The 13,734-nt window shown below is 39.4% G+C and overlaps 1 protein-coding gene across 1 annotated transcript in view; it reads right to left on the reverse strand.

Annotated features, from left to right (window-relative positions):
* LOC128688472 (bridge-like lipid transfer protein family member 3B) overlaps nt 1–13,734 on the reverse strand; it is a 272,927-nt gene that overhangs the window by 119,859 nt on the left and 139,334 nt on the right. The window contains exons 11-12 of the mRNA XM_070084750.1: nt 12,130–12,162; nt 1,901–1,993 (exon numbers count right to left, since the gene is read on the reverse strand). Of these exons, the coding sequence (XP_069940851.1) occupies nt 1,901–1,993; nt 12,130–12,162 (126 nt within the window). The remainder of the gene's footprint in view (nt 1–1,900; nt 1,994–12,129; nt 12,163–13,734) is intronic.

Consider the following 13,734-nt stretch of genomic DNA (forward strand, 5'->3'; position numbering starts at 1 on the left):
CCTGTCTCCCTTTCCCGCCATCAAAATTCCATCGGGGGTTTGATCGGGGAGGCCCCCCTCCACCCCCTTTCCCTTCCGGGCTTTTCCTCAGATCTGGACCTTGAAAAAATGGCACGTTTTCCAACCCGTAAGCTTGGTTTCTGGAGGGTTTTGAGTCCGGTGATGTCTCTGACTTTTCTACCTCCCCCTTGTTTTTTACCATCACCCCGGACCACTTTAAGTTTCTTCCCAAATTGGTTTTTGCCTGTGGGGGGAAGATGGAGCAACGGGATTTTGATTGGGGTGGGAAATTGGGGTTGGGTTCGTTTTTTTTGGGATGGTGTGATAGGGGGGTTTTTGAGGATAGTTTTAAAAACTTGCTTGTTTCTCTGCTCCTGACTGATCTCGGTTCCATCTTTTTTTCTTCCATCTCCTTTTGTTTTTTTTTCCTCTCCCCCCAGCTGCTGTCTTCGGGTTTTGTCTCTTCAGAACACCACCTTGTCCTTCCCGGGTTTTTAACCTTTGGGTTTTTCTTGGAGGATCCTGTTCCTCACTTTTTTCCTGAGAATGCTTGATTTTTGATTTTTCCCTTCATGTACCCCCCATTCTCGAAAATTTACAATGCCCATGTCTTCCCCATTTCACCGATGATTTTCCCAATCTTCCCTTTTTTTCCTCTCCTTTTAGTTTTTTTTCCCTCTCCCGCTATTGAAAACATTGATTTGCCCCTTTCCTTCCCCCTTGCCTCCCTTACCTGGTTCCTGTCTGTAGGTCATTTTCTCCCCCTTTTGCAGGCTGAAGACCTTTAGAATCTATTTTCCTTTTTCCCGTTCATCCTCAGCTTTCAGTGTGTTTTCTGGCCACTGCCCCTGAGACTTTTCAGCCCTTTTTCCAAACTAGGGCCTACCCTGTCACTGAGTTTCAAAATTTTCCCCCATTTTTGTCTCTTTTCCAACCTCTTTCCCATTTAAATTTTTTTCCATTTTTTAGGTTTAATTTTCTCCCCTTTGGCATCCTTTTTCCACTCCCATCCATTCCTCCCACCAATACCATTTCACTGATCCCCCATTCCTACAGTCCCAACCATTTTTTTATTTAATTTTTTTTTTTAGAAAGGAAAAAGAGAGAAAAAAGAGAGAAGAGGAAAAGGAGGAAAAAGAGAGAGGAAAGAAAAAGAGAAGGGAAAAAGAGAGGAAAAGAGAAGAAGAAAGAGAGAAAAAAGGAAAAGAGAAGAAGAAGAGAGAAGAAGAAGAGAGAAGAAGAAGAGAGAAGAAGAAGAGAGAAGAAGAAGAGAGAAGAAGAAGAGAGAAGAAGAAGAGAGAAGAAGAAGAGAGAAGAAGAAGAGAGAAGAAGGAGAGAGAAGAAGAAGAGAGAAGAAGAGAGAGAGAAGAAGAGAGAGAGAGGAAGAGAGAGAGAGGAAGAGAGAGAGAGGAAGAGAGAGAAGAAGAGAGAGAGAAGAAGAGAGAGAGAAGAAGAGAGAGGGAAAGAGAGAAAAAAGGGGAAAGAAAAAAGAAAGAAAGAGGAAAAGAAAAGGGAAGAGAGGAAAAAAGAGAGAAAAAAAGAGAAAAGAGAGAGGAAGAGAAAAAGGAGAGAGGAAAAAAAAGATGAATAGAGGAGAGGAAGGAGAGAGATAAGAGAGGAGGAAGAGACAGAAAGAGTAAAAAAGAGAGAGAGAGAGGACGTGTGTGTGCGTGTGTGTGTGCGTGTGTGTGTGCATGCGTGTGTGTGTGCATGCGTGTGTGCATGCGTGTGTGCATGCGTGCGTGCATGCGTGCGTGCGTGCATGCGTGCGTGCATGCGTGCGTGCGTGCGTGCGTGCATGCATGTGTGTGTGTGTGTGTGTGTGCGCGCGCATGTGCATGTCAACAGAGGCTGACAACTGAGGCACATGAGAAATCAAGTGAAGACAACTACAACTTACCTGGGAATTCTGAGTCTACTGGGTAATAGTAGGTGGTAAACTCAATGTGAAGGCAGGACATCTGTGTTGGCAGTTTGAAGCAGTCCTTGTCCCCTAAAAGAAATTTCTTTTGAAAAACTTGGACAACTAAATAAAACAAGTATTTTTTTTTTTTTACATTACACTCACCTATGTAAAGAATCAGCTCACATTATACATAAATACAGTTCCATTTTCCTGATATTTTCAAAGCTTGCAGTCTCAACTGTGTTTGTAGTATCGTAACAGAACTCAGTATAGTACAGTATGTGTCCATGCAATAATTCAGTTAAATTTTATGTTATCTACTGCCTCAGTATAATGCAAGTAAATGAAAACTAAGTTTTGAATCATGAAATTAATGTTGCGTGAAATTGTTTTGATGAATTCTTCAGAGTGCAGTATTACCATTAATTGGTCCAAACTATCCTCCAAGAATATCTGTGTAATATTTTCATTAATGTCAGCTGCATTTGTATCTCCAATGCTTGGTATTGTCCTGTTAGAAGCCCTGGGTGCTACTAAGATGGATATCTGATTATACATAGAATACGTGGGAGATACACATGATGATGACAAGTCCCCAATTTGCACACTAACATAATTCATTAGTGATTAATATGGAAGGAAGTATAGAATAAACCAAGTGAAAAGTAGGGGCAACATGGGCACAATAAGAAAACACTGTCAACATCAGTAGTCCAAGGCTATTCAGTCATCTACCAGCACATGAAATAAATACTGGTAGAGAAATTTTCAAGAAGAAACTAGAGCACTATCACCTGCAGCTTGTGATTGTTATGCTGGCTTGTAAGCAATTAGAAAGAACAATTTAGCTGACCAGGCAGTCAATAGGAAGCCTGACCTCAGGCTGAAGAGTTCGAAATTGGGCATAGGTAACTCTCATTCACACTGATACTCACCTGTCTGAACCCCTGTAAGGTCCATACATGCACTGTATTCAGAAATGACTTGTACCCCTACTGCTAAGTGTTGGTAGCCTTTTATGATTACTGTCAAAACCCATTTATCAGCTGACAACACTTGGGGATGGTGGTACAAACTGAGCCTCCAAAGTACCTAACACAGATATGTATCCAAGTTACAGGAGGATGGCTACTTATTAAAGGTGGGATCAAGGCAGGTATTTCTTGAGACAAGAATCTTGGAATGATGAAGGATAATTTTATCAGGTACCTATTGATCATGGCAGAATGGTTTATAAGAGGATCTCCACACCTGGACCTGAGTTAAACCAGCACTAGATAGCAGTAAGAAAAAGCAATGAAATCCTGCAAGGCCAGAAGAGGCTGCTATTCTGTGCAAGTATACAAGAGACAGCCGCATGCACATGCAGAGACCCCTCACTTCAAGCATACATGGATGAACCATTAATAACAATGCCCAGAAATTCAACCAGCAGACATATCCCCTGTACATCAAAAAAGGCAAGAAATGCCAAATGTTTTAAGTGGGAGAAGAACAAACCATAGCTTAGAGGTGGATCAGGCCAGGATGGGAAAAGGAATTCAGCCCAAAATTGTTTAAATACCTGGCCACACCAGGCTTGACACTCAGAAAATGAGTGAACCTCGATCGAGTAACCCCTGGAAAACCCGTGAATAAGCCATGTGGTATGTGTAATTCATCTAGTGTGGTAATGAGGGTACAAGCAAGACTTTACGCAAGTGTCTATAGAAGCGAAGGCTGGTACAAGCACACAGAGGGCTATGTCATCAGCTGACCCTAGTTTTGACACTGGTAAACAATATGACACCTGAGAGGCCAAAGCCAGAAACATGCAATGGTCCAGGGAGATTGACATCTTTGAGGGCAGCCAAGGAAGGAGACAGGCAGTGTCCACAGAGGCAGGTTCTCAGACACCTGCAGAAGAAACAAGAAAAAAAAAAAAACTCACTTGGTACAACTGTGAGGATAAGCAGGAAAGGATCCCACTGCACTGTGGAAGTAGGCACCACTGTCACCTGGGAATGACATATAGCTTGGGCCATGTTATCAAGCTGATCCTCTGCACACAAGACAAAGGCAGGACAGGGGGTCACAGGACCTGAATGTATATTGGAATGATGAAGCACAAAAGGACAACCCGGCAGATGTAGATCGAGTCTCGGAAATATTCACAGGACAACCTGTAGGCACTACACACTCATAGCAACTGAAGGGGAATGCCTGGTCTGGAAGAGAAGCCTGAAGCCACAGCCACACAGCCAGAGATGCAATTCAAGTTCTGTGACAGACAACCCCAGCCAGGGAAGTAAGCTGGCTTTCATAACAACCAAATGTAGCCAAAAAGAAGGTGCACCAACTCTTATAACAGCTAAGCAAAGCCACAGAGATAAGATGGCCCTCACAAAAACCAAACACAGCCAGGATAAGTCAGCTCTCATAACAGTGAAGTGTGGAGGGCAAAGGAGAGGCGGGCCAAAGTCAGCACCAAACATTACCCAAGGGCCAAGAAAGCATATGATGTTGTTGCAGAAGCAGCACATCCTGTGAAAGGCCACACAGGCTTGGATCCTGGGATGAAGGGGAAACTACACATGGATGCAACTAATTCAGTTGGGACAAGGAGAGATTATGTTTTTGAGCAAAATAGGTGGAGGGATCCGACATATGGAAACTAGTATGCTTGCTGTCCAACCCTAACAAACACAAGCACAGCTGGAGTCTACAGCACCCCCACCCCTTATGGACGATGCATTTTTTTTATATAGATGAGAGCCCAAGATTTGGATACAGGATTGCAGGCATGCAAGTAATCATGCAAAATGGATGACATGTGCAAAGCATGCATGATACACTACAGCACACATTCCCACATCATGAATTGGAATCAATTGTTGATTTCTGATGATCTCCATTAATGTGGATTTACATAAGCCTTGCCAGCTTAGAGTTGTCTGGAAAAGTTTTGATTTGTATCGACTTGTTAAACAATGCTGCAATTATGATAGCACATGAGCAGTTTTCTTGTATATAATGTCGACAAAAACCCTTGCCCCACACTAACTAAAAAAAAAAAAAAAATTTTTTCAACAAGTTGGCTGTATCCCACCAAGGCAGGGTGACCCAAAAAGAAAGAAAATACTTTCATCATCATTCAACACTTTCACCTCACTCATACATAATTGTTTATGCAGAGGCACCCAGATACAACAGTTTAGAAGCATATATCCCTCCAAACTGCCAATATCCCAAACTCCTGCTTTAAAGTGCAGGCATTGTACTTCCCATTTCCAGGACTCAAGTCCGGCTATAGAAAAATAATGGGTTTCCCTGAATCCCTTCTCACACCAACAGAAAGGTCCATCATCAGGTCCCAAAAACCATTCGTCTCCATTCACTCCTATCTAACATGCTCCCGCACACTTGCTGGAAGTCCAAGCCCCCTCACCCACAAAACCTCCTTTACCCCCTCCATCCAACCTTTTCAAGGATGACCCCTACCCTGCCTTCCTGATTTATATGCTCTCCATGTCATTTTACTTTGATCCATTCTCTCTAAATGACCAAACCACCTCAACAACCCCTCTTCAGCCCTCTGACTAATACTATTATTAACTCCACACCTCCTAATTTCCACACTCCGAATTCTCTGCATAATACTTACACCACACATTGCCCTTGGACAGGACATCTCCACTGCCTCCAACTGCCTCCTTGCTGCAGCATTTACCACCCAAGCTTCACACCCATATAAGAGAGTTGGTACCACTATACTTACATTCCCTCCATAAATAACGTTTTTTGTCTCAACATACCTCAGCACACCACTTGCCTTTTTTCCTTCATCAATTCTATGGTTAACCTCATCCTTCATAAACCCATCCACTGACACATTAACTCCCAAATATCTGAAAACATTCACTTCTGCCATATTTCCTCTCTCCAATGTGATATCCAATTTTTGTTTATCTAAATCATTTGGTACCCTCATCATCTTACTCTTATCTATGTTCACTTTCAACTTTCTACCTTTACTAAAATATACTAAAAAATACAAATAAAAGTTAATAACCTTACATGTCATATTCTGCCATCTATCCCTTGGCTTTGATGATTTCTTGTATGGGGCTGGGTATGTAGTCTACTAAAGCTAAAAAAAAAAATATAAGCAATATTCAGTGACCTATATCTTCCTGGGCTCCTCTTTCAGCTTCGGCACAACAAGGTCTCTCTTCTTAAGGTTGCTCTTCATCTTGTGTTACACAGTTTCTATCAAATTTACATTTGGGTTATTACCAGGCCAGTCAAGTACATTAATATAGCCTCTCCTCACATAACATGGAGTTCCGTTCCTAAGACTACGTCGGCAAACGAATTCGTCACTAAGCAAGGTACGTACTGGGTTTGTGTCAACCATCTTTGATATTGTTTTAATGTTACCTATGCACCATTTATAACATTTTTAGTATATTTTTAAATGTTTATACAGTAATGTATATTATAATAAACAGAATAGAGGAAATCAGCTCAAATACAGTGGACCCCCGCATAACGATTACCTCCGAATGTGACTAATTATGTAAGTGTATTTATGTAAGTGCGTTTGTACGTGTATGTTCGGGGGTCTGAAATGGACTAATCTACTTCACAATATTTCTTATGGGAACAAATTCGGTCAGTACTGGCACCTGAACATACTTCTGGAGTGAAAAAATATCGTTAACCGGGGGTATACATTTAGGTATGCATACTGGTCAGAGAGCCTGTTGTAAGTCCAAGTCATCAGTAGACGAGTATGTCGCTAAGTGAGAAGAGGCTGTACTGTTATCACTGAAATACTTTTTAATTATTTTAATTTAATTATTATAGTTGGAAAAAATCCCAGCCATGAATGTTGAATTGCAATTTCAGATGATCCTCTAGTGCTTCAATATACTGCATCCCATTCATCATTTTGTTTTAGGGAAGGAAAGACCTGCCCTCCACCTTCACACCACTGACAGCACCCAACACATTTTGGCCTTATGCTTGGGGCTGCACCTGTTGCTACCACAGGAAACAAACTCACCTGGCATATCTTGGATGCACCTAAAGTTGGACTCGTCACTAAACATGACCTTTCCCCATTGCTCTGGATTCCAATGCTTATATTATAAAAGTCCAACCTCTTGGTAATCAGACTTTGAAAGCAGCAGTTTTACGGATGTGTGCTGCGAGGCAAGGTGATCTTTCTGTGACCTGCAGTGTGTGGTCCTTTCTGAAAGTCTTTGAACATATCTGGGTGGGTTTTCTTAACCTCACATAACTACATTGCAGGGCTTTGGGTCACTAGTCTCCAATAACTGATCTGCCTCTACTGAAGTCGTAAGATGACTGGGGATTGGTTTATAAGCAGGAACCATGGTGGCTAGCAGGTTACATGTTTAATACTCAGATCACTCTGTTCACAGAACTATTCCTTCATGGAGATGCTCTTTTCCCTTAAGGTATAGCTGCAACCATATAATATAAAAAACACAATGTGGTGAGCAAAACCAAAAATCCACCAATAAGTCACAAAAAAATGACTGCTCATTGCCACTGTTGCACGTGTACTAAGAATGCTTGAGGTTGCTGCCACACTCCAAGCAGGTACACACTTACCGGATGCAAAAAATGTAAACATCCCCGACTGGATGGTGCACTAGCAAAATATCTTAAGTCTGGAAGCAAGGTAAAGGCTTTTGTGCCAACACTATATGCCAATGGAAGTACAATAAACTGAATAAATTTTATGCTAAGTAGTTTTTGGAATTAGCTGATAATTATAGAAAGCTTAGGTAATTATCAGTGGTTTAGAATAATTTCTTAGATCTTAATGAACTTACTTGAATCCAGTATTTGAGATTAAGTTTTCCAGTTTTGTATATGTCCCTTTGTTTCATTAAACCAGTTAACATAATATAGTTAGTTATGTATTCAGATTTCTTTGTTTGCTTGGTGAGCATTAACATGCATCTCTCTGTTAGGTCTCTGGGTAAAAGGATAAATCTGAATTGCATTTTGTAGTTATGTTTTTGATAATGGATCTGAATATGCTGATGGTTAGCCACGAGCTACGTAATCATGACTCATGAAATCATAACACGATTCTGAACAAAACCAGGTTAGCATAGGTTTCATGTTAACCTCTCTATGGTGTATAGAAATACACCTAATTGGATGAGGCAGTGGTGAAATGTGGCTGTAGGGTAATGGTTTTAGGTGTAGGTGTGTGGCTGTAGGGGAAATTGTATAGGCAGAGGTTGCTGGTTGGGATGGTGTAGATGAAGGCGAGTGGTCATGGGGGTGTTGTGTGGGCAAAGGTTGCTGGATGTGCAGCACGGAATGGGTGGAGGCAAGCAGTATGGCAGAGGCACGTGGCCAACTTATGGTATTGGATGCATACGAGCAGAGCACCGAGGCAAGGTTGTGTACATTAACCCTTTCAGGGTCCAGAAGCCAAATTTCAAAGTATGCACCAGGGTCCAAGAATTTTCAAAAAATATTTTTTTTTTCTTATGAAATGGTAGAGAATCTTTTTCTGAAGGTAATAAAACAAAAAGTACGAAATTTGATGGAAAATTGCTGAAAATATGCTCTCGTGAATTTTGATGTGTCAGCGATATTTACGCATCGGTGATTTTGCCGACTTTGACTCCCATTTTAGGCCAATTACAGTACTCCAGTCAACCAGATTCTTAGCTATTTCACTAGTATTACTTCTATTCTATCGATTGAGCACAAGAAATAGCAAAGTCAACTGTTTCAACAACAAAATAGACCGGAAATTGGTAATTTAGCCAATTTAATGCAAAGTTCAAAATATTCCAATTTCAAAATAGGGTCCAGAATAAACAATGCAGGCATTCCTGGCACTAAACTAACATTTCCTCTGTTCATTAGTTACGTTTTCAGGCTATACAAATAAATTCCATTTTGATTTTTTATTCACAATGAATTTTTATTCAAACCAAAAAATAGAAGATTTACTGTTATGCAATACTGTAATAATTGTATAAATAATATCAGCACATTTGTGAACGTATATCAGACCCACCAGCTGGTGTGTATTAGATGTGCAAGGTCATTTGTTTACTCTTGAACATCGGAAAAAATTTAACATTTCTGCTGCTTTGAGCTGTTTCAAGCCATTTCCAGTACTAAAACCAATCAAGATCATCTCTATTTCTGTAGTATATCTTCCATTCTATCAAATGAGACCAAGAAATTGCAAATACAACTATAAAAAAATACAAAAAAAACACTGCAGTCGCTGTTTTAATCGAAAATTACGGTCTCGGCTTTTTTTTCTCTCATGCACTGTGTGCTGCAGGATTTGTTTTATTTGGTGCACACATACCACATAGATGTATTCTCTCATATCTAGGTCCAAATTTACTGCTCACAGCTTATCAGATTGAGCTGAGCTCATGGCGTAGATCTACGGTTTGGACCCTGAACGTAAAGCCGTAGATCTACGGCACGGACCCTGAAAGGGTTAAGAAGGCCTCACCTACAAGATAATGGGCTTTCCTCTATGCTCACTGAGATGGAGGGGAAAAAACCCAGCATGTGCCACATTTTTTCCCTATACATACTCTGCCATGAAAATTGATTAATACAATGTTCACCAGAAATATGCTGTAATTTTGAAATCAAGTTAACACAAAAAAGTGTTAAAGAGACTGCATGTTAGCAAACAGTTTTCTGTAAATAACAAAAAGGCACAATACCATGACTGGAAAAATACACCGCTCAGATACAGGTTTTGCTTTTTCCGTGTATTGCAAGCCTATGTATGGTGGCATGTATATTCACTACTTTTCTTATCATGCTTCCTCTGTCAAGGAAAGTGTTCTTATTTCTCTCTTTCTCCGTGCTCTCCACATTTGTGATCCTCCGTTCCTTGAATCGGAAATTTCCACTCTTCGTAATTCATATTCTCACCTTGGTTACTCTTCCAATTTCATAAACTCTGCCTTCTCACGTGCTAAACGGACTTTCTTCTCTCCCAAACTCTACTTCTGAGAACTCTCCTGTTCTCTGCCTTCCTTATATTTTCAGTCTTTCTAATCTCAACAACTCTCTCCGTTCCTTAGACATCAAACTTATTTCTCGCCAGACTAACACCCTTCACACAAATCTAGTTCATACCTCTCCTCCCTCTAAAGATTTTCCTGGTGTCTACTCTATTTCCTGTTCCTCTTGTCCTCTTCAGTACTTTGGAGAAACTGGCTCCTCTCTTTCTGACAGACTCAAGGAGCACAAAAGTAGCACTATTAGGCTTACTGACACCAAGAGTACTCTTTTCTATCACGTCAAAGATCACAGTCATCGTACTGACTGGTCTTTTGATAAAACTGTCTACCCTACTTCTAACTTTCACAGTCACCATCTGATTGAATCTTCCCTTATACACAACTTTCCTTATATGAATCTTAGTCTTGGCTTTGTCTCTGTAGATGCCTTCCTTTCCCATTACATTGTAAAATGTTCTAAACTTCAGAACAACTGTGATTTAACCTGATTCTTTTTTCTCCTCTCTCTTCCCCTTTCCTTTTCCTCTTTCTTCTTTGGGTTTTCTCTGTTTTCTTTCTTCTGCCTTGGGTGTTTGGTTATTTTCACCCCCCCCCCATGTTTTTGTTCCTACCCTTAGTTGGTCCCTAGATCTCCTAAAGTGCTCCTCTTTCTTGGTCTTTGACTGACTCCACTATTACTACTACTACCACTACCTCTCTACTTCCATTCCTACTACCTCTCTTGTCCTGTCCCCATCTGCTAGCCTATATACATATATTGCCTCCTCTCCTTTCTGTTAGTATGACTTTGTAAATTGTTCAAGTCAGACCGAAATGTCGTCATAAGCTCCTCTCTCCTATGTGAGGGTCATTTGTGTAGTTTTCTGTATTACTCAAATTCTTCTCTGGTACATGTTAGTAATACATTTCATCTCATTAGTGCAGCAGATACCAGGTTCCCTTTTCCGCTTCATAAGGTCTACAGTTATGAATGGACGTGTACTCAGGAACATTATAAATACACGTAGTAGTGCGTTTTAGCCAAGTTTCTGTAAGAATAATTTAAGTCAGGTTTACATTTAGTGAATCTAGGAGCACATTGATGTCATCGTAGTGTCTGCTTAGGGATCTGGTATTGAAGTTAATGCAGAAATGTTCTCTGTATTGCTGAAGACAGTTTTAGTTTGGCTAGCTGTATAATATTGTCAGAAGACAAGGGGTGGGATGAAGAAAGATATAGAAAATAGACTGTATACCATTAATAACAGATGGTATCTCACTTGCCTAAATAAACATGGGATAAGGTATAGCATAGCAGAGCATTTACATATGCAGTACAGTGTACAGAATACAAATACCCACAAATTTTACAATGCAATATGAAAAAATTGAACTATATTATCAGGTAGAGTAATGAGATAAATGTAACAGGCATAAGGAGACCAAGTTCTCGGCAGCTTACTTTCACAGACGATGTGTATTTAAATAGGATTTAGTAACAGAAAAAAGTGACAATATACTGACCAAGATTTACTGCAATAATATACAATGACCAATTTCTGCAAAGTTCAAACAGTATTACTGTTATGCCATATTCCAAACCAAGTGATAAAGCACAGTCTCTGGAGATAACAGACAAGCGATCACCTAAGACCTCTATTGATTTTTCATGCTATCTTCTTCATCTGTGGCAAACTAAAAATGTAATACAGCATATTAAGAAAGCAATCAAATCATATTTTTTAAACTTGTGCCGATTTTTTTTTTTTCAACAAGTCGGCCATCTCCCACCGTGGCAGGATGACCCAAAAAGAAAGAAGATCTCCAAAAAGAAAATACTTTCATCATCATGCATTACACCACAAACATCAATAATAAAACTAGCAAGAAACTTCTCAGGTAAAATTTTTTTTTTACTTTACGAATAACTAGCGCTAAGGAAAGGAACTGAATCATTATTACAAGGTTCCACGCCAAAGTGCAGGATACTTGGGAACTGTTCCAGCCACAGTATTGTGACTTATTTATTTTTGGTTTGTTTATGAATGCTGGACTAACAGTGACATGCACCACATACATACAAATCCTACAGTAATCTCTAACAATTTAAACTAATGTCAGCAAATTATTCCTGAAGGGGACTAGAGGCTAGCATACAGAACAATAGTAAGCACAGTACATGTATCTACAAACATTTAAGATCACCTGTCTTCTTCCGTTGTTTTTTGTTGTGTCCAGCTTTATGGTGTAGGGAAGTAAGAGACAGTAAAGTTAGAATAAAGAGCACAACAGTCAGGAAAAATTAGCAGTCTGGGAATCAACACTTAAGAGGCTCAGCAATGCATAAATTTATTAATCTGAAACCAGAGAAGGCGACTCATACATACAATTTATATTTATTTACACAAATACAGACGCTACCCTACTTACGAATATTCAAGTTACGAACATTTGGCACATGAACAGACATCACCTCAACTTTACTGTACCAAATAAAAAGGCAAGAAGTTCTTTATTACAGTATTTATTATTAAAATATGCTTTAGTATTAAGAACCATACATTACTGATACTGTACAGCATTGTCTAAGTTTTCCATTAACAATGACGCAGAGAGAGAACAATAATAATAATGATAATAATATTAAAAACAATAATAATAATCGCAATAGAAAAATGGCAAAATAACGACTTACAAACAATTCAAGATATGAACAGCCTTCTAGAACATAACTTGTTCGTAAGTTGGGGGGCGTCTTTAATGTCATTACCAGTCAATATTGCTATGTTGTAAGTCGTCACCTCTGCTTCAAAATGAGTATACATTCATGCAAAATAAAGGTCAATGAGGGTTCATATATGAATGGATAAATTAATTAAAATGCAAGAAAAGCATTTAAGAACAGCCATTTCAATACTACTGTAGTTCCTTAACTAAAACTTGAATAATCAATAATTTTCAATATTATGATAATTTTTAAATAAAAGAATGCAAATAATGATTATGAAACTGTCAACCAAAGTGTATGGCATCCTTTAGAAGACTATAAAATACACCACAGAACCTCTCACCATGAAAACATACTCATCATATGAAAAAGTTATAATGATGGATAACTGTACTGATGATGCAGCACATACAGTATGTTGCTAACTTTACTATCAAAGACAACTGAAATTTATGAAAGAATCCCATAACAATAATGTGCTTAAAGGAAGGAGACACATTAGGGAACAAATTGTGTGTAGAAACTGTGTGAATCAATAACTGTCTAATGACACAGCAGTTGCTGGATTGAAAGTGGAATGTCTCTCTATTGCTAATGTTCCCCGGTGTTTCTTCTGAGATGGGTAAGAGCCAACCTGAGAAGTTACAAGTACAGGAGGGCTCTAAAATTCGTGACCCCAAACAATAAGCGAAAATTGCCAGCAGGTGGAAAAAGAGCCTTTTTTTCCAACGTCAAATGTCTAAAACGCCTGATAACATTTTTTTTTTTTTTTTTTTTTTTCAACAAGTCGGCCGTCTCCCACCGAGGCAGGGTGACCCAAAAAAGAAAGAAAATCCCCAAAAAGAAAATACTTTCATCATCATTCAACACTTTCACCACACTCGCACATTATCACTGTTTTTGCAGAGGTGCTCAGAATACAACAGTCTAGAAGCATACACATATAAAGATACACAACATATCCCTCCAAACTGCCAATATCCCAAACCCCTCCTTTAAAGTGCGGGCACTGTACTTCCCATTTCCAGGACTCAAGTCCGACTATATGAAAATAACCGGTTTCCCTGAATCCCTTCACTAAA

Source organism: Cherax quadricarinatus, chromosome 13, assembly GCF_038502225.1.
Source record: "Cherax quadricarinatus isolate ZL_2023a chromosome 13, ASM3850222v1, whole genome shotgun sequence".
In the NCBI taxonomy this organism is placed as follows: Eukaryota; Metazoa; Arthropoda; class Malacostraca; order Decapoda; family Parastacidae; genus Cherax; species Cherax quadricarinatus.